Here is a 20,053-nt window from a genome sequence, read left to right as displayed (position 1 = left end):
ATGACACATGGCTTATATCAAACATGGTCACATGCATGTATATTCTACCTTGCATGCTCTTGGAGCATTGCAAGATGCTTGCAATTGGAGGTGGGTAGCCTTTGTAACTGTCTGACCCAACTGAACACAGCAGAAGTGACTTCCAAGGCTAGGTCACAAAAGGCAACATGGCCTCTGTTCATGCTTGTGCTTGCAACCCAGCCACTGTGCTGTGAGGAAGCCCAGGCCATATGGAGAGGCCACGTGGATGTGGCCCAGCCAACAGCCCCAGCATGACTCCCAGCATCAACCCGCAGATGAGGGCATGAACCAGACTTCAGATGATTCCAACCTCCGGTCTTTGAGTGTTTCAGCTAAACTCCAGACATTGCAGAGCAGATATAAGCCCTCCCCAATATTCTCTGTCTGAAATCCTGACCCACAGAAACTGTGAGAGAAACGTGTGCACTCTAAGTCGTTTCAGTCGTGTCTGGCTCTTTGCAACCCTATGGACTGTAGCCCACCAGGCTCCTCTGTCCATGGGATTCTCTAGGCAAGAATTCTGGAGTGGGTTGTCACGCCCTCCTCCAGAGGATATTCCTGACCCCTTGATCAAACTTGCATCCCTTACGTTTCCTGCATTGGCAGGCAGGTTCTTTACCACTAGCGCCACCTGGGAAAGCCCATGAGAGATAGTAAATCATTGTTATTACTGTTTTGAGCCACTAAGCTTTGGGACTATCTGTTACACAGCCATAGATAACTGATACGTGTGCTTACCAGAAGTTTCCTTGAGTAAGTCTCTCAGACACTTCTCTTTATACTGAGCCCACTTCCGAGTTGTCTCCTCAAGGAGAGATCCTGTAACCTGAGAAGAAAAAAAAATTATAGTGAACTCCAGTTACCAGCAAGCAGGTTATCACATTTTATCACAAATTATCACCTCACACCATGATTCTCAAACCTTCCCACTGATAAGCCCATAATGGCCTGCACCATGGAACAATTTCTTTTGTATCTTATGTCCTATCTTAAATATTGCTGCTGTTGTTTAGTCACTAAGTTGCATCCAACTCTTTTGTGACCCCGTGGACTGTAGCCCACCAGGCTCCTCTGTCCATTGGGATTTTCCAGGAAAGAATACTGGAGTAGGTTGCCATTTCCTTCTTCAGTGGGTCTTCCCAACCCAGGGATCAAACCTGCATCTCTTGTATTGGCAGGTAGGTTCTTTACCACTGAGCCACCTGGGAAGCCAGATGTGGGGGAGACTATTGTAAATTGCAGAGATATTTTATTGAAAGGCATTCAAACACACACATGCATACAGAGAGGACAAAACAAACAAAAACCATCCACGAGCCCTACAGGTTGCCAGTTTTCACCTCCTGAGTAATTAGTTCAATCTACCTCACCCCTCACCCTCACCGCTCCCCAGCATGCCCCAGACCCAATCCCATGGCATCCACAGGGTCTGTGAGTAGTTCCTTTGCAATTTTTCCAGAAAATGACACAGAGAGCTTCCTGAAGACAAGCAAGTATGGTCATCGTTAGACTAGAGGTTCCCAAACTTTCTCAATTCTTGCTTCCTTTCCAGTCTTAATAATTTTTCCACAGCACCCCCAGGTCAATAGAAATACCGAATCTAAAGTTCCACTAATCGGACTTCCCTGGAGGTCCAGTGGTTAAGAATTCGCCTGCCAATGCAGGGCACGTGGGCTTGATCCCTGGTCTGGGAGGACTCAGCTTGCTGCAGGGCAACTAAGCCCACATGCCGCAAGTACTGAAGCCCACACACCGAGAGCCTGTGCTCCACAACAAGAGGAGCCTCCACAAGGAGACGCCCATGTGCTGCAACTAAAGAAAGCCCGTGCATAGCAGAAAGACCCAGAGCAGCCAAAAAACAGAGTGCATTAATTAAGTAGATAGGCCGAACAACTTATTAAATATTTACCTCCTAACAACTTAGTACCTACTGGGGATGATGCGTGCTTGTGCTTAGTCGCTCAGTCGTTTGGAATCTCTGTGACCCCGTGGACTGCAGCCCGCCAGGCTCCTCTGTCCATGGGGATTCTCCAGGCAAGAATACTGGAGTGGGTGACCATGCCCTCCTCCAGGGGATCTCCCCAACCCAGGGATCGAACCCATATCTCCTGCATTGCAGGTGGATTCTTTACTGTCTGAGCCACCAGGGAAGCCCAGTGGGGATAGTAAAACATCTCAAACCTAACAGTCAGATTGACCACTACGACCTGTGTTCCTGTTCCGCCCTGGTTTTTGCAGTGTTTGCTTTTTATCACAGCAGCTGCAAAGAATCCCATCTTTGCAAAGATACATCATGCAAGAAAGTAGTGCCATATAATGTTGAAACCATGGATTACCTCAAGTTCGTCATTCGCAGATGGAGTGTATCCCTGCTTCCCTCAAAAAATTAAAATTCCTAACAGCACCCCTGCCAGTTCACAGCAGGGGTGCCCTGGGACATCTTAGCACAGTTTGGGAACCATGGGATTATCCAGTAAGTAGTTATCATGATGATAATAATGATGAAGTAATTGGTATTTATCCCTTGGTTTCTGTTTCCAGTGCATTTTAAATCTCCATTAATAATCTCTATTTCTCTGTTATGGCCCAAGAGGCACCATGGTACATTAGCAACACACTGTTTAAAGAAACACATGTCCTAATGGGAACATAACTGACTATATTAATTTTACAAGTTTGGCAGAGATGTTGATAACTAAATCATCAGCTTCCAGGATCCTCCAAGTCACCCAAGTGAAGACCTTTCCTTGGATAAAATGCTGTTTATATGCACCAGGACCTAACAGAGAGAGAGACAATAAAATCAACTTATATGTGAGCTGTCTATGGACTAATATTCTCTTATCCCCCTGTTCTTTCCCATGACTGACGGCCATGGTCAAAAGAAAAATAAAACCAAAGCAGCACTCAATCTGATCAGTCTAGAAAAGCTGGACAAACTCTGATTATCTTCCCAGGTACTTGACCTAAGGACACCAAAAACATGAAAGGCTAATCTAAGTTCAATCACAGCCAAATCCTAATAAAGTAGTGATGAGTGGATATTTTCTAGCTGGAAAAATCCAGCTCAATCCTGATTCCTCTTTCTCTCGCAAGGGTAACCAGCACCAACTCACTCAACAGAGAATGGATTAAGAAAAAGGCAAAAAAAAGCTTCTGTTGACTTGCTTTCAACAAAACCTCTATTATTCTTTGTTACCAAAGGAATAGACTTCACTGTAGATAAAATAAAAAATGAAGACAAGCAGAAAGGGGAGAAGAAATGGAATCTTAATCTTTTTACCCAGAAATAACTATCTCCCTCCAGACTCTTCTCTCTACACTCACATACAATCCTTTCTCTTTTTTCTTTCTTTTCTCTTTCATTTTAACCCCAAAGAAAATCATATTGTTGTGTAGTCTCTTTTTCCACTAGAATATACACAGTGCCTATATTTCCATTTCGAAAACTATACTTTTAAAACATCATTTTAAGAGCTCTGTAATTTTCTACAGATGAATGTGATACAATTTATTTCTCCAATCCTCTAGCAAATTAAACACCTACATTGTTCTAGATGTTTGCTAATATAAATGATGCTGTAATGAAAATATTCACAGCTAAACACTCGAGCACATCTTTGTTTTCTTAGGGAAAATTCTTTGAGTTGGAATTTCTGGGTCATCAACTATACATTTTTAAAAGCTTTTGACAATATACTGCCAAATGATCCTAGCCAGAAAGAATTTTTTTTAATTTAAAAATATGCACCTTTTTACACTCTCATTGGCAAAGTATGAAAGAACTACACATTCACTTCTTAAAGAGCCTGAAGAGTTTATATTTTTTGACACCAAAGCAACTCCTAATTAACTCAGCTGAGCTGTGGGAAGGGGGAGGAGGCATGAGGATATAGCACTGTTTCCCAGCTCGAATTTAGAATCTAAACTATCCCTGAGAATTTCTCATTAAGGGAATTTTATGGTGACTTCCTGCCAAAAAAACACGCCATGGTCATTTATATCCATGCAGGGTGAACGGCTACGAGCAAAAGTCATCACAGAAATCTACGCCAAGGCTTGTGTAACATAAACATTTGGAGAAAGAAGTTGGGCTTTAAGATGGGTGACCAAGAGGAGGGTCTTCAGGATTTTATACGCATAACACAGGACAGACAGAGGGAAGAGGTTCTGAAAACAGACTGGGTGGTGGAGGTGGGGAAGACAGGCTGCCCATAGGCACATTATCGATTATAAATATACCAACGTGTGGCTTGGTCAGCGTCATCCGCCAGCCTGACTCACTGCAGATTTGGCTGTTGTCACATAGAAATATTCGTATGTCAACAGCTTCCAAGGAATGCTGGGGAAGAAAGAACACAGGACTTTCAAGTAGCCTGGGGGGAGGCGCAGTGTCTCCACCGCTCACAAGCTATCTCATCGCAGGTGATCAGACAAGATCCTGTGAATCTTGGTGGCCAGTGACAGTCACCTTTTCAGAGGCTCGTTGTGGGATTTGGGCAAGACCATCAGGACAAAATGCCAAGTGCTGCAGCAGAACTTGGCACCTAAGAGACAGCCGACCCACGGTTGTGGAGAGGAGATGGACAAAACCAGAGAGTTAGCTGAACATATACTCCGTTTGAATATGAGACAGGGGACTGGAGCAAGGGTGAGAGATCTGTATCAACGCTTCCAACAACGGCCCCGCCACTAACGAAGTCCCAGGCCACCTGCCCCAGGAACATTATGGTCACTCGCCGAGAGGCAGCCTCCACGGCAAGAATCCCAGGCAACCCTGGACCGGGTTCACATCTACTGACTACAGCCTCTGGGAGGACGTGGATGTAGCGAATTTGGTGTGGGTTTTCTGCCCCTCAGGTTCTGGACCAGCATCAGAGAAAGTCTGATAAGGTGAGCAATGATGAGACCCAGTACCCCAGCCCTCCCTCTGTCGGGGCAGGAGGAATACAGATATCCAAGGCTGCAAGCGGAGATGAACTCTGCCCGTGGACCAAAGGAAGAAGAGAAGCATTGAGTTCTCAAAGTACTTCCTCACTCAGGTGAAGGGAACTGAAGCTCCTTCACATCATGGCCCAGAATAAAGAAGAAACCAGTGGCTAAGAATCCTCACTCCCATTGCAGGTGGCCCAGGTTCCATCCCTGGTCAGGATACTAGACCCACACGCTGCAACTAAGAGTTCTCAGCTGCTTGGATGGCATCATAGACTCAACGGACACGAGTTGGAGCAAACTCCAGAAGATAGTGAAGAACAGGGAAGCCCGGCATGCTGCAGTCCGTGGGCTCACAAAGAGTCAGACACGACTTAGCGACTGAACAGCAAATGCTGCAACTAAGACCCGGCACAGCCAAATACATTTTAAAAAATTGGAAAAAAAAAAGGAATCGCAAAGGGAAGGGGTAAATGTCTCGTCTCCTTGGATAAGAAAAAATAAGCTACCAGAATGCCCAACTAAAGAAGATAGTTACAAACATACATTATGATTCACCCCTGAAGTCCTTAAACATCATGCCATAGAGCTCAATTTTCTGACAGAAAAACATTCAACTTCCTTGAGCTTCAGTTTTCTCATCTATAAATGGGGTTAACAGGAAAACCTCCCTCCTAGGTTTGCTGAGAGCATGAAATAAGATAAAGAGCCCCAGACCTGGCATCAGACCTGGAGCATAGTAAGTGTTCAGCAAAAATGTTAGCTTGGGTTAATAAGTATTTTGTTAAGGAGAAAAGCAGACTGTTGTTTTTCTTTTAAACTATATGTAAATAAATGGTAGAAAAGTATGAGTGTAAGCCAAAAACTGTGAATAAGGGTGATCTCTGGGTGGTGGGAGTACAGTAATTTGTAGTTTATATTTATACATCTCTGGATTTTATGAGTTTATTTCTGTAAACAAAAAGCATTCTGCATTTTTATAATAGGAAGGAAGGAAAAAGGAAGATAGGAAGGAAAGAAAAAAAAATCCACTCATTCAGTCTAAATACTCAAACCTGGAATAATGATGAAAGCGAACAAAAGAAACATGCAGGGATTTTTAAATGCTATTTGCAGAGTTCACGCTGACATGCAAAAATGCTTATCATCTGATGTAAAGGGGAGACCAGGATACAAAATGTTTTCCACATCCTAATTCCAGCTGGGGAAGAAAAAAAATGCATAGAAAAAGGATTTGAGGAACATATGCCATAATATCAACAGTGATTACCTCTGAAGGCTTGGGTTATGGTTGATTGTCATTGCCTTAATACCATTTTACATTTTCCAAATTGCCTACAAGAGGCCTGAAGTGCTTCTATCATCAGAAAATACATACAACTGATAATAATAACAATAACAATAATAATACAAACGGCTCTTACTTGTTTGATGGAAACCAGAAGCAGAAGGGCCAGGAAGGGCCTCGCAGGGGTCCAGTGAGCCAGCTTGTGGGGGGAGGAGAGAGGCCCAGCCCCCTGGGCAGCAGGGGTGCCCATGAGCAGCACATGGGCTCCAGGCAGGGGGCTCACTGCCCTCCTCCGGGACCCTGCCCAGCTCGGCCCCGGCCTCATCTTTCTTGCTGTGGGTCACAAGTGTCAGCACATCCTTCGAACGGTCCAAGATGTACCGCAGGCGGCCGCCTCTTGCATTCCTCTTCCTCCAGCGAGATGTTTGCACAAACCCTCTGCACACCGCCCCTGAGAGCGTCTGGCCCAGTCTAGAGCCATCTACCGAATCTCCAAAGTTTCTCATCCCCCGTCCCGCCTCCCCCTCAAAAGGCAGGGAGATTTTTCCCAGACCTTCCCCAAGTGCTGGGACTTCCTGGGCAGAGGCCGCCCAGGAGAAGAGGCAAGGCAGCCGGTGGGTTCCACCCCTGAAGCCCCACCAGCTGCAAAGGACCAGAGTGGGACTGACCTGGATTCCAGGCCCTGAGGACCAGTGGTGGGAGGATGGGCCTCCAGGTCTGAGGTGGGCATCTTCATCATGGGGGACACTTGTTATTGAGGCTTTAAGTTTGTCCAGGATGGGCTGAGCCCAGCTACCAAGGCAGGGTCTCCTCTGGCCCTGTTTATGCCAAGACTTCCAGAAAGACAGCTTTTCTGCCCAGGAGACACCAGCTCCTGCCCCAGGGCCTGAAGCAAAACCCCCATCAGTGGGCTTCCCTGGGGATCCAGTGGTTGGGAATCCACCTGGCCAGGCAGGGGACATGGGTTCAGTCCCTGGCCAGGGAATATAGGATTCCACCTGTTGTGGAGCAGCTAAGCCCATGTGCCACAACTATAGAAGCCTGAGTGTGCTAGAGCCTGTGTTGCACAAGAGAAGCCCCGCAGTGAGAAGCTCACACACCACAGTTACAGAGCAGCCCTCATTCTCTGGAGCTAGAGAAAGCCACTGCACAGCCACAAAGACCCAGAACAGCCAAATAAATACTTAAAACAAAACAAAACCCCATCACCGACTTGAGCTCCTGCTTCATAGCAGTGAACCAACATGCTGAAAAGTCAAAAACGTGCTCGCCTCTAGATGGCTCTCACCTGTGAGCAAAGGTTGCTCAGTCCACCAGGCAGATCCTTTGTCAGAACCCATGATCCATTATTGCCAACTAACAGGTGTGTAGTTTTCCACCACAACTCACATGGACAAAATCTTCTCACCTGACAGCCTACTTCTTTCATTCTTAAAATAACCCTGTGAGGGGATGGTTAGTTCTCTGCTTGATGGCTGCAACATTGAGGTTCAGAGAGGTTAAGTGGCTTGCCCAACGCCACACAGCATGTTAAAGGCAGAGCCAAGATACCTAGGTCTTCTGACCAGTCACCTGACCACAGAAGCTTGATAAGGTCCCATATCTGACCCTAACCCTCTAGGTGAGTTCATTTTTTCTAGTAGGTTCAGCACTGTATCTCTGAGATACTCTGCTTGGCCCTTCTCATCCACCCCTCCCTGTCCAGCCCCTTCCAAGCCTTTCCTGAACTTGAGATTCCACAGAAGACATCCTGATTGTATGAAATGCAGGTCAGCAAGAGACAGGAACACCGTGTTTCCATTTAGGCTATTTTTCCCCCCATAAGTTGGACCAGAGGCTCTCATCTTGGCTAACTTTCCCAAGTGAGTGAACTTTGAACAGTTGGGGCAAAACAGGTGAGCATCCTTTAATAGAAATCCTTTGACAGCTTAAAACAAACAAACAAACAAAAAAAAACCCCACATGGCGAGATTTTAAATACCAGCAGTAAAACATTCAAAATGAACACAGACCCCCTACCCCAAGATGGACTCACATAATGATGCGACCTCTGGAATCCATGTGGTCATCCCTTTGGGACAGCAGAGAGAGGAATGGAGTAACCCAGAGGGAGAAAACTGCCCACATGACGGTTCTGATCCTTCCATGCGGCTGTAAAGCTAGTCTGTGATGCACTTTACAGATTGTCTTCCCAATCGCCTACTTGCAAAAACAGTGCCGCCTGCTTGATAAGAATATTCTGTCTAGCCTCTCTGAACTTTTTCTCAAAAACAGCCTTTTTCTAAAGGGACAGGGGTTGTGGGGAGGGGACGGCTACACACGACTTCCCCACTCGTTGGATGGATGCCATCTAGTGATAAAATGAGGTAACTCCTCTTCCCACAAGACTGGTTGGCAACCACACAGACAGACACAGCTCACAGCACAGTCCTTGGTCTTTGCCAGCCGGAAAATCCAGGCTAAGCGATGTGGACCCAGATAACACCGGCCTTTTTTCCCACCTGCCCAGGTTGATTCTCTGTCATAATGGGGGAGGGGGGTTTGTCTTTGGGAGGTGTCTATCATAGAATGGAGAACCTTTGTGTTCCAGATGCCACGTGGAACCCTTGAGGACATCATGCCACGTGAAATAAGTCAGTCACAAAAAGACAAATTCCACGTATAACTCGAGTGACCAAATTCATGGAGAGTATCATAGGGGCTGGGGGAAGAGGAATGGGGAATTGGCATTTAGTGGGGACAGAATTTCAGTTTTTGCAAGATAAAAAGAGTTCTGGAGCTTTGTGGCAGACTTGAATGTACTTAAGAGTGCACTTAAAAATGATTAAGACAGTAAACTCTGTATTATGTGTATTTCATCACAATTTAAAGAAGAACAAAAATGGCATCTGTGCTCAGTGTTTTGCAGCAGCCTGGATGGGAAGGGAGTTTGGGGGAGAATGGAAACATGTATATGGACGGCTGAGAACCTTCGCTGTTCACCTAAAACTATCACAATATTGTTAATCAGCTATACTCCAATTCAAAATAAACAGTTCTTTAGAAAGTGATGGTGAAAGTGTGAATAACACGAATCAAATTTAAGAGCATTTCGAGTTGGATCTGTAGCTATTCCATCGTGCCTAACACAAAACGGAAGGACATGGTCTTCCAGTATCTAAAAACAGTCATCCAGTTCAACAAAAGAGTTGCTCACATCACATGGGAATAAATGAAGTTCTGCCTTTGCAAAAAAAAAAAAAAGAGAACAAAAACAGAAAACCAGCACCCCTACATCATGGGAAGGACTGAAGGGCTGACAGTGTTGAAGGGAGCACGGCCCAGCTCTGTGGCTCCTTCGGGCACAGATGTCACACCCTGGAGAGCACCAGTTCCCCAGGGGGACGTGCAGGGAGAGGTAAGGATGCCAGATGGTGGACCGAGGTGGGGCGGGTACCAGGATGAGGCAAGCGAGGGGGACCCCACTGCTCATCCTGCCGCTGCACCCCGCATTCAGCCATGGACCAGTGGGCTAGGCAGCAGCGGGCTCTGGCCCTCCTCCCGGTCTGCCTGGCCCTCACCTTCTCCCTCACAGCCGTGAGCAGCAGCTACTGGTGCAAGGGCACGCGGCGGGTGGCAAAGCCGCTGTGCCAGGATCGTCCGGGGGTGCTGCACTGCATCCACTACAGCCGTGGCAGCAGCGACAATGGGACCCAGGCCGTCCAGTACATTTGGGAGATGGGGGACGACAAGTTCGTCCAGCGCAGGTTCCACGTGGGGCTCTGGCAGTCGTGCGAGGAGACGCTTGGAAGCACAGGTGAGCTCAGCATAAACAGGTCCTCTGGTGGTTCGGGGATGTAAGCTCTCTGGCTTTCCATGTGAAAATATCACCTAGACCCAAGAGAGCCTGCCTGGGAAGACTGCAGCCTGGGGCCCCTGCAGGGAGATTGCTCCACACGCACATCTGCTAGTCAGTCTAATTTAGCACAAATGCCTGGGCGAGTTGATGCATAAGGAAAGGAGCAGATTACAACTGGAGGTGGATGGTGGCACCCACAGAGAGGGACAGGAGGGATGAGGGGGGCTACGGAGACCTGGCCGCAAGGACTCCAGCCTGGGGAGGATGCTCCTGGGCCCTGAACAAGCACAAGAAAGGGATCAAAGGGTGTCTGGTCACCCCCAGCTCTGCTGCCCACTGCAGCTTCCTGGGTATTCCCCTTCTTAATCAGCTTCATCTGCATCCCCCTAAAAGTTGACCCTCCGTTGGACACCCTAATAGAGTCCTCCTGGGGACCCCCTACCTGGAGTGCTATGTAGTGACCCCCCTACCTGGAGGTCATTTTCTAAATAGCTCTGCACCTTCTTCCCAATGCCTCTAAAGAGAGAACGCATTGTCTGAAATGAAGATGTAAAACAAAAACTCCTCTTAGAGAACAAACTTATGGTAGGTAGCCAGGTGGAAGGATAGGGAGCTTGGGATGGACATGTACACTCTGCTGTATTTAAAATGGATAATCAACAATGACCTACTGTAGAGCACAAGGAACTCTGCTCAATGTTATGTGGCAGCCCGGATGGGAGAGGAGTTCGGGGAGAATGGATACATGTATATGTATGACCAAGTCCCTTTGCTGTTTACTTGAAACTATCACAGCATTGTTAATCGACTCTACCCCAATACAAAATAAAAAGTTTTTTAAAAAAAGAAATAGAAAAAACCAAACATTCATGGTTGGGGCAGCTTTTCAACTCAATATTCTTTCTCTTGGGTGAATGAATTAGTCGGCAGAATGTGTTGATTCCAGACTCTGTGCGGTTCTGCCGAACCAAGAAATTCAAGCACAGAGGGGCCTAGGCACACCACAGCGGGTGGGGGTCTGGGGAGAAAAAGCAGACGGGGCGCCACAGTCCGTCCCCAGGACTCTGACACCGTCTCCCAGGCAGGCTGGCTGTACCGCTTGGCTGGCAAACCTCTGTCCAGCTATGTAACACCTGCCTGTCTGGCTTCATGGGATTTATAAAGATTTTTTCCTTTTAATCCTGCTGGACCTATTCAAAAGGAACATCATTTCTGAGGATTCATATTAACCAAGGGGTCACTGCGGTCTGATCCACACTAAACTCACCCTTCTAAGCTATTGTGAATTCTCTTAATCTCCTTGGCTGGTCTCATTTTTCACTCTGCCCTGCCCCTGGCTCTGGACTTGCCTCCTTTTACCCCCCATTGAGATAAGGCAGCCCTCACCAGAAGGCTAGTTAGATGTCCAGTCCTCCCTGCATTAAGCAGAAAGACAGCAGTAGGGTTTAAGTGTATACTAACCAGGAGAGAAGCTTTCCTATCTAAGTGTTTGTTGCTCAGTCGTGTCCGACTCTTCAACCCCATGGACTGCAGCCCACCAGGCTCCTCTATCCATGGGATTTCTTAGGCAAGAATACTGGAGTGGGTAGCTATTCCCTTCCCCAGGGCACCTTCCCGACCCAGGGATCGAACCCGAGTCTCCTGCACTGGCAGGAGGATTCTTCCTATCCAGTATCTTCAAAGCAAGGCTAACATGGGGACTATTAAACCAATTTTAGAAATAGGAAAGCCATTCCTCTGAAGAGTCAGTAACGGGTGGGATGGGAGGGAGTCTCAAGAGGGTAGGGATATATGTTACTGACGGCTGATTCGCATTGTTGAACCACAGAGACCAACACAACACTATAAAGCTATTATCCTCCAATTAAAACAAAAAAAAAAAGAAAAAAAAAATAAGAGTCAATGATCTTTGCCCCTAACATTTGCGTCTTTTAGCTCCTAGCAGCCCAGACTGGGAGCCTCGGGATGTGTCTTCCCGGCACCTAAGCTCCTGGGTTGAATCACTGATGCGGCAGGACAGTCTTGGGGCAGTACTGGGCCCCTGCAAGCCCAGTTCTAATGCTGAAACTGCCTCTACCCGTGTTTCCCTCTCAGAGGTCCTAAGACACACTCTTCCTAACCGTGCAGAGACAAATCAGGCATGTCCTCGGCTCCTCCCACTCCACCATCTATGATTCAATTCGGAGCTGATGTGTTAATGGAGCAAGACGGGGGTACCCACCTGGGACAACATCCCAGAGGGTGATTCGCCCTGGTGTCAAATCCTCCATCCATTACTCACCCCCAAACCGGAATTTGGTGACATCAATATACTCAGTAGATAACCAAGGACTCATATCCTTCAAAGGGACTAAACCTCACAGGGGGCAGCACAAGCTTTTCTAGCCAATATGTGCAACATGACTGATGATACAGGCAAAGCACACCCCCTGGAGCACAGAATAAGTCTGAGGGTGGGTTCTGCCTGGTACCTGGTACTCACACACATAACTCTTTCCTTTCCTCTCCCACTCCAGAAAGCAGGATGGAGTGCAAGTAACTGACTCACTTCATAGCAGAGATAGTTCTGAATCTGCTCTATTTCATTTCTTAAAATGATTACAAACACTGTCACTTTCCCCTCTACCCAGAAAGAAATTATTTGAGACTCACGTCATCCTGGATGCTGTTTGGGAAGTCCAGCATCCAGTCGTGCAGCATCAGTCAAGATGGGCTAGGGTATGCTGTAATAACAAACAACATCCAAGTCCCACGGGTTTAAACCACCAAATTCATTTCTAGTTCTTGCTATTTGTATTTTGCCAGTTGGCAAGTGGTGTCTCCTCACTGGAGCCACTCAGGGATCCAGGCAGAGAGAGGCTCCACCCGGACATAGGCTTCTGTGATCTCAGAGGCAAGAAAATGAGAACTTTTAGGCAAAACACTAACTCGTAAAGCTTCTGACCGGAAGTGACCCGCACCCACCCACCCCATAATTTCCACCCCCAGTCCTCGGCCATAACAAGGCATTTGACCCAGCCTGGATTCCCTGGGGCCGGATTGCATCACGATGCTCCAGGGAGGGGCATCACCTCTATGGGAACAATAAAGCCACACCCCCCAATCCTTGTTCAGAATGATGTGGGTGCAGCCAAGGGGGGCTGGAAACACAGCTTGTCCCTCGTTGTCAAGGTTCACCCTACTTGATTCTATCTTCTTTTACTTCCAGGTGAAAACTGCAGAAGTTTCCAGAGTGTAATACCAGCTGAAGAACAAGGTAAACACCTTCCTCATGTTCTGTCCACCAGCCCTTCTCACCATTCAGACAATGTCTATGGTTTCGGTTGGCGGGGGTGGGGGGAAACATGAACGAGTTATTTATAGTTTTTCCATGAATTCAAGTCCCACAGAGCCACTGGCTCTTTTCATGGGCCCTGTAGGCAGTAATGCTAAAAAAGGTTAAACCATCAACTCTGCAGGGAGGAGGGGGATGCCTTGATAGGCGGTATTTGCAGCTTTTCGGGGTGTGAATACTCCCACCGAGGCCAATTTCAAACTATCAATGCAAGGTGACCGCAGAGCAGGAAAAAAGATGAGTCTAGCTCATCACTGCCAATAGCGTTTTCCCTCTCTGTAACACTCATCAAATTTAAACTTACTTTCCTATATCGTTTCCCCAGCAAGAATTTAGCTTTTGTGATGACATGGACCATGTCTCTTTCATTCATTGCTGTGTCCCCAGGACCAAACTGCCTTATAGGAGGCTTTTTGCAAATAACAGTTTCACTCCCTGCCCCTTTTATTCACTCCACATCCAACCTATTTCCTTGAAGCAGCAGGAGGGGTCCCACCAAAAGGATAAATTGTAGGTTGACATGGAAACAAATGAGATTCTTGGCATCTCGAATCAGGGGGCCTCAATGCTCAGACTCCTTCGTCCGCCCTGGTAAAGTTTACCCTCTCCTTCAAAAAATGAAGATAGTGTCTTCTGGTGGAATCAAAATAACATGGTTAACTTCTGAACTGGGGAACGGGACCTCCAGCAGCCTTCAGGAAGAATTTTGCTTAGTATTTTTTTCCCTCCCAGCTAATGACAATCTTCCCAAAGCTTCTCTTTCAAGCCCCAGGACTCCCCTTGCATTGTCAACTTTCCAAGACTCAGCAGAGGTTTCTGTGGTTTTCACCCCGTGGTGGTTTTTATTTGTTTATTTTTTGTTTTAGAAGTGACCCAAATCACATGATTGAATATCCTAGTATTTCTAAGGGGCTGCCCTGGTGGCTCAGATGGTAAAGAATCTATATTTCTGAGTCCCAGCATCTCTTTTATCCTTACATTTGCAGGTGTCTTGTGGCTGTCTATTGGGGCTGAGGTCCTGAATATCCTACTGACATTGACAAGTGCAGTCCTCCTGGGCTCCAGAGTGAGGCATCATTCTGGGTTCCACTGGCTCAAGGTGGATGCCTCAGTAGCCATCCTCACCGTGCTTGCAGGTACTTTCCAAGAGCATTATCAGAACAGGCAAATTCCCTACAGCCTACCCCCAAGGGAACTGGCAGAGCTCCAGACTGGCTCTTCCTATCGCTGGCCCATTCAGCGGGACAACTGGTCCACTGGAGAAGTTACCAAATTAATCCCATTGGTGGAAGCAATGGGGGGCTGATGAAAAAAGTGGGGATAGGCACAAATGGAGAGCAAAATTTATCAGCATGTCTTTGTCACAACTGTGGGGGAAGAAGTCCACTGGCTTTGAGGACAGAGACTGCCCTATTTGTACAATGGTTAAGCATGAGTCCGTGGAGAAATACTGCCTGGATTCAGAGATCTCCAACTTGCTGGCTGTGTGATTCTGGGCAAGTAGCTTCACTTCTCTAATTAGCTGCCTCAGAAAGCTGTGATGGAACTTCCCTGGCAGTCTGGTGGCTAAGAATTTGTGCTTCCACTACAGGGAGCATGGATCTGATCCCGGTCAGGGAAGATCTTGCATGCCAGTGCAGCCAAAACATACAAAAACAAACAAAATGCTGTGGTGATGACTCAATAAGAACGCACACAGTATATAGTAAGTACTCAAAAATGGCAGCTTGTTAAAAATTATCCAAGTGGGGTCAATAGCCCTGTGAGTAAAGAACTCCTCTTTTTGGTCTTCTGTGTTGTCCAAGTAATTTTTCCATTACTGTTGTTCAGTTGCTAAGTTGTGTCTGACTCTGCGACCCCATGAACTGTAGCTAGCAGGCTCCTCTGTCTAGCAACAAATGGGACTCTCCAGCAACAGTACTGGAGCCTGTTGCCATTCCCTTCCCTGGGGCCTCTTCCTGAGCCAGGGATGGAATCCCGGTCTCCTGCATTGCAGGCAGATTCTTTACTGTCTGAACCCATAGACCAGGGAAGCCCATAGACCACTAGAGAAGTCCCAAAACTACTTTCTATTTGACCATTGAAGCCACAGTTGGTCACTCCCTGCCATACGTTTATTAAATTAAAACATAGCCCTGTAATGGGAGCCCCTGAAAAAGAAAGACAAAATAACTAATATTTAAAAGTAATATTCAAAGAAACTTTCTGGAACAAAAGACCAAAATCTATGCATATAAAACTCTAATACCTGGGGGGAAAAAAATGACACAGTACATTCAAGTCCTAGACATATCCCACTAAAACTGTTAAAGGAAAAGAAAATCATCTGGGTCCTCAAGCAAAAAGATCAATTCACTTACAGAGAACAGAAAATCACATTGGGAACTGACCAGTTCCTGCTGTGAAAGTCTAAGTGGCCAGAACCTATTCCGATTTTTATGCAAAGTTTTTCTGTGTTAGCAAACAATCCACATTCAAAAGAAAAAGTGACAGAACTTAGGAAAGTATGGCTTCAGGCTAAATGTAGCTCAAGGACCTCTTCCCTGTTCTGGAAAACAGAGGAGATAAAATCGGTGCCTCTGGGGACTTCACTTGTGGCCCAGTAGTTAAGACTCCGAGCTTCCAATCCAAGGGGCGCAGGTTTGATCCTCGGTCAGGAAACTAAGATCCCACATGCTGAGCTGTGTGAGCAGGAAAAAAAAAAAAAAAACACCCCACAGCGACATGATAAAATAGAAAAAGGAGGTGGTCTTGAGACAGATGACATGGCAAAGGAACATTCACCACCGTGTAGATTGGTGACTCTTAAGAAATCAGTAGACGTGTAAAACATGAAGGCTGCTTGGAAGGGCTCAAGGAGGATGTTAGTGGGCTAGGACAGCCAACCCATGTGCCGTAAAAAACTGCATTCTTGACTGTAGCTCACAAGCTTTCCTTGTACAGGGCTCCTAGCCATGGTGGCCCACATGATGTACACAACCATTTTTCAAATCACCGTGAACCTTGGGCCAGAAGATTGGAAGCCTCAGACGTGGGACTACGGCTGGTCATACTGGTGAGTCGCTGGCCACGGTGGACAAGCAGGGATGCACACAGGTTTTCTAGGACCACCACCACCGCCCTTGGCCACGGCTCTACCACCTGCTACTCTTGGGACTTTGGGTTAGTTCCTCAACCTTTCTGTAGCTCAGATTCCTCATCTATAAAATGATAAAACCCAGTTCAGATATTTTTATGAGAATGTAAGGTTATGTTTATAAAATTCTTGGCACAGAGTGAAGCACTCAAGAAACAGAGATAGTGCTGCTGTTACTTTCTTGAACATGGTTTAAGGAGAAAAGTCCTATTATAATTCTTAATAAATATTTCAGTGAAGAGAGACCCTGTCCTTGATTCTAATGGAAAGACAGGCCATGACACGGAAGTTCTACTAGAAAGACTTGATGCAGAATTGGATACAGAAATGTGAAGTCACCAGCTCAAGGTTGCACAGTTAATGAGAGATGTGTGCAAACCCACAGTGCATGCCTGACTCCCAAGTCTGGTTCTCATTACCATTCACACATTCCCAGCAAAAACACGTTGACTGCTCTCTGAGATCTGTGATTCAAAGCATTAGTCGCTCAGTCATGTCCAACACTTTGTGACTCCATGGACTGTAGCCCGTTAGGCTCCTCTGTCCATGGACTTCTCCAGGCCTGACTACTAGAGCAGGTAGCCATTCCCTGCTCCAGGGGATCTTCCCAACCCAGTGATCGAACCCAGGTTTTCTGCATTGCAGGCAGATTCTTTACTGTCTGAGCCACTGGGGAAGCCCAAACCCAGGTCCAAATTGGGTAGAACCGGGAGTTGATTTTCCATCCCAGCAGGAAGCCCTGGAATCAGCCCTGCACCCTTTCCTGCTGCTGCTGCTGCTGCTAAGTCACTTCAGTCGTGTCCAACTCTGTGCGACCCCATAGATGGCAGCCCACCAAGGCTCCTCCATCCCTGGGATTCTCCAGGCAAGAGTACCGGAGTGGGTTGCCATTGCCTTCTCTGGCACCCTTTCCTAACCATGCCTTTTGTTGACAGCCTCGCCTGGGGTTCCTTTGCCCTGTGCATGGTTGCATCGGTCATGGCCACAAGCAGATACACAGCAGCCCGCCGGGAACTCGCAGAGAAAAAAAGTGGACAGAAGGGCAGTCGGCACTCTGCACAAGACTTCCAGAAACCCAAGGCTTCAGAAAGTGTTTGGGAAACAGAAGCTGCTCCCAGCCCTGCGGGGTGTGCCCTCATTGGTGTATCTAAGCACCTGCCACCAGAGGCTCCAGGCAAGGTGTCCATGTGCTAGCCAGGGTTCATGGCTGACAGATCTGCACAGGCAGACACACCAGACGCTTGTCTACAAGGAGCATCCCTGGAGTGGGCTTCACAAGGCTGTGAAGTAAACCTTCCACCTGCCATCTTATCCTTCACTAAACACCTTTGCCTTCAACTTCTGATTCCTGTTATAATGCCAGTATTTTTAAATGAGATAACACCTACAGAAAATATCAACCATTGACACTCTAGTATAAGTGAGCATCCCAAGCTTTCCTGACAGTTTAATTAGGGTGACAGAGAAAGTAGGCGCATGTGAGGGCTAAGAGGAAGAGCTGAAGAAAGGGGAAAACAAGGCTTTGACTAAAACAATGTAGATTTGTTGCCCACACAGTTATGTTGACAAAAGAGTCTAGAAAGTCTTTTTCCTTAATTGACACACACAGATTAATAGTACATGTGACTATCCTATATTTTTTTCTGTTTTAATTGGGAAGAAATGAATTTAAAAATCAGTTTTGTGTTATTTTTAAAATACATTTTCTTCTAAATGTTTTACTTTCCACCTATAGGAAAATCAGTTTGGAAGGATAATCAAGTGATAAAACAAAATAATAAGGGCTGAATGGAATGACATCTTGTCACAGCTAAGTGGAACAAATGTTTGAATTGTGGTGCTTAAATTAAATTGCCAGGCACTTCTGCTTCTAAAAATAAACACAGTGAAACCTGAAAGTCTTGTTTGAAACAGTGGTATGCTGCGTGTTTCCTAACTTGTTCAGTTACAATATTATATACACCTATTTTGCATTTCAAACTAACATGGTATTGAGGCCACCGATTGTTAAACACATAACTTGGGTTTTAGGGGGGGGAAATGAACTGCCATATCCTAATAATTCTAAATGCATCCTAGCTTAGATTCATATTTTAAAATGTGTTTATGTGTGTAGTGAATGTATCATTTCTGAAAAAAAGTCTGAATGTTTCCAATAAAATCACTCAATCCATTTATGCTGAACTGTACCATGTATCAGAGAAGGCAATGGCACCCCACTCCAGTACTATTGCCTGGAAAATCCCATGGACGGGGAGCCTGGTGGGCTGCTGTCTGTGGGGTCGCACACAGTCGGACACGACTGAAGCGACTTAGCAGCAGCAGCAGCAGCCCCATGTAGACTGTCAGAGAATAAAGGGCAGTTCAGCTAACTTCTTCATAGTTGTGGATCTGCCTATGGAATGTTGTGCTATGTTGAACCAGGCATATCCAAAGTGGTATTAAATGGCTTTTTCCTGGAATGAGTCCAACACGAGGAAGGCGTGCTGGGGTCCTCTGGAGCAGAAGAGTTCATACTCAAAGGCCCTGCCCTCCACAGGGTGCATATTCTTTTATAGGACTTGTCACCCCTGTGCGTCTGTGTAGGTAAATCCTGTGTCAATGTCACAACATTGAGAGAGTCTGATCCTAGAGAAAAGGAAATCCAAAAGAAAAGTCCCCAAAGAGACACTCAGTTCTTTTAAAAAAAAAACTTATGCCTGAAGTTTCCAAGGAAGAAATGAATGTTCTGGAGTCATGTGAGAGAAACTGACGTCAGCAAACAGGACACACGGCATCTGGGGAAAGGAGTCAGTGATGAACGACACATCGGGCCGGACAAGAGGTGACTAGTCCCCAAGGCTCAGGTCAAAACCGACTTTGCTGCATTCTCTGAGTTTCCAAGGCCCTCTGCTTTCTTTTATTTTTTTATTTTTGGCCACACCACGTGGCATGTGGGATCTAGTTCCCTGTCTAGGGACTGAACCCATGACCCCTGCATTGGAAACACAGGCTCTTAACCACAGGAACCCCAGGGAAGTTCCCCTTTTATATTTTTTAAGTCTTGATTTTATTCAAGTACAACATGCCTACAAAAAAATTACCCAAACCCTAAGTGTACAGCTTAGGAATTTTCAGACTATGAACACGGCCCCTCAGATCAAGGCATCTCAGCTCCATCTGTCTATCTTCGCTATAAAACAAATTCAGGTGGATTTTAATTCCTCCATATATTGCAATAATCTGTTTGCAGGTCTATTCCCCTCTTATGAACTGTCAATTATTTCTCTATAGCATGAACTGTCCTCTGTACCTCCCAGCATTGAAAACAATCATAGGCATATAGAACTCCCCAACACACACATACATATATATATATATGTTTATATATATACATATACACACATACACACGTATGTTTATACAAGTATATGCACACAGATTGCCTGACTGAGCCCTGGCATCTCTCACCTCTCAAGCCTGTCCAGGGTCCTGAGGAATGAGCCCTGATATGCATTAAGGAAA

The 20,053-nt window shown here is 46.3% G+C and overlaps 2 protein-coding genes across 3 annotated transcripts in view; one reads left to right on the top strand and one right to left on the bottom strand.

Annotated features, from left to right (window-relative positions):
• GLP2R (glucagon like peptide 2 receptor) overlaps nt 1–6,767 on the bottom strand; it is a 43,068-nt gene extending 36,301 nt beyond the window's left edge. For both annotated transcript variants that reach the window (XM_061391060.1, XM_061391061.1), the window contains exons 1-2: nt 6,378–6,767; nt 760–847 (exon numbers count right to left, since the gene is read on the bottom strand). In XM_061391060.1, coding sequence (XP_061247044.1) covers nt 760–847; nt 6,378–6,566 — 277 coding nt within the window. In that variant the 5' untranslated portion in view covers nt 6,567–6,767. The remainder of the gene's footprint in view (nt 1–759; nt 848–6,377) is intronic.
• Nucleotides 6,768–8,715: 1,948 nt separating this feature from the next.
• Nucleotides 8,716–18,507, top strand: GSG1L2 (GSG1 like 2). Its single transcript, XM_061391059.1, has 5 exons — nt 8,716–10,037; nt 13,288–13,335; nt 14,400–14,549; nt 16,357–16,468; nt 17,485–18,507. The coding sequence occupies exons 1-5, from the start codon at nt 9,740–9,742 to the stop codon at nt 17,741–17,743; spliced, it is 867 nt and encodes a 288-aa protein (XP_061247043.1). The 5' UTR covers nt 8,716–9,739; the 3' UTR covers nt 17,744–18,507.
• Nucleotides 18,508–20,053: the final 1,546 nt, after the last annotated feature.

This window comes from Bos javanicus, chromosome 19, assembly GCF_032452875.1.
Source record: "Bos javanicus breed banteng chromosome 19, ARS-OSU_banteng_1.0, whole genome shotgun sequence".
Classification (NCBI taxonomy): domain Eukaryota; kingdom Metazoa; phylum Chordata; class Mammalia; order Artiodactyla; family Bovidae; genus Bos; species Bos javanicus.
The sequence above is the reverse complement of the archived record's forward strand: the minus strand, read 5'-3'. Positions and strand labels throughout refer to the sequence as shown.

What these genes read in the sequence shown, in the direction of transcription:
- GSG1L2 (XM_061391059.1), top strand. Translation starts at nt 9,740, where the DNA reads ATGGACCAGTGGGCTAGGCAGCAGCGGGCTCTGGCCCTCCTCCCGGTC. An exon ending in AATACCAGCTGAAGAACAAG is followed by an intron (nt 13,336 to 14,399) that starts GTAAACACCTTC and finishes TTACATTTGCAG; the next exon opens with GTGTCTTGTGGCTGTCTATT. An exon ending in CATCCTCACCGTGCTTGCAG is followed by an intron (nt 14,550 to 16,356) that starts GTACTTTCCAAG and finishes TTCCTTGTACAG; the next exon opens with GGCTCCTAGCCATGGTGGCC.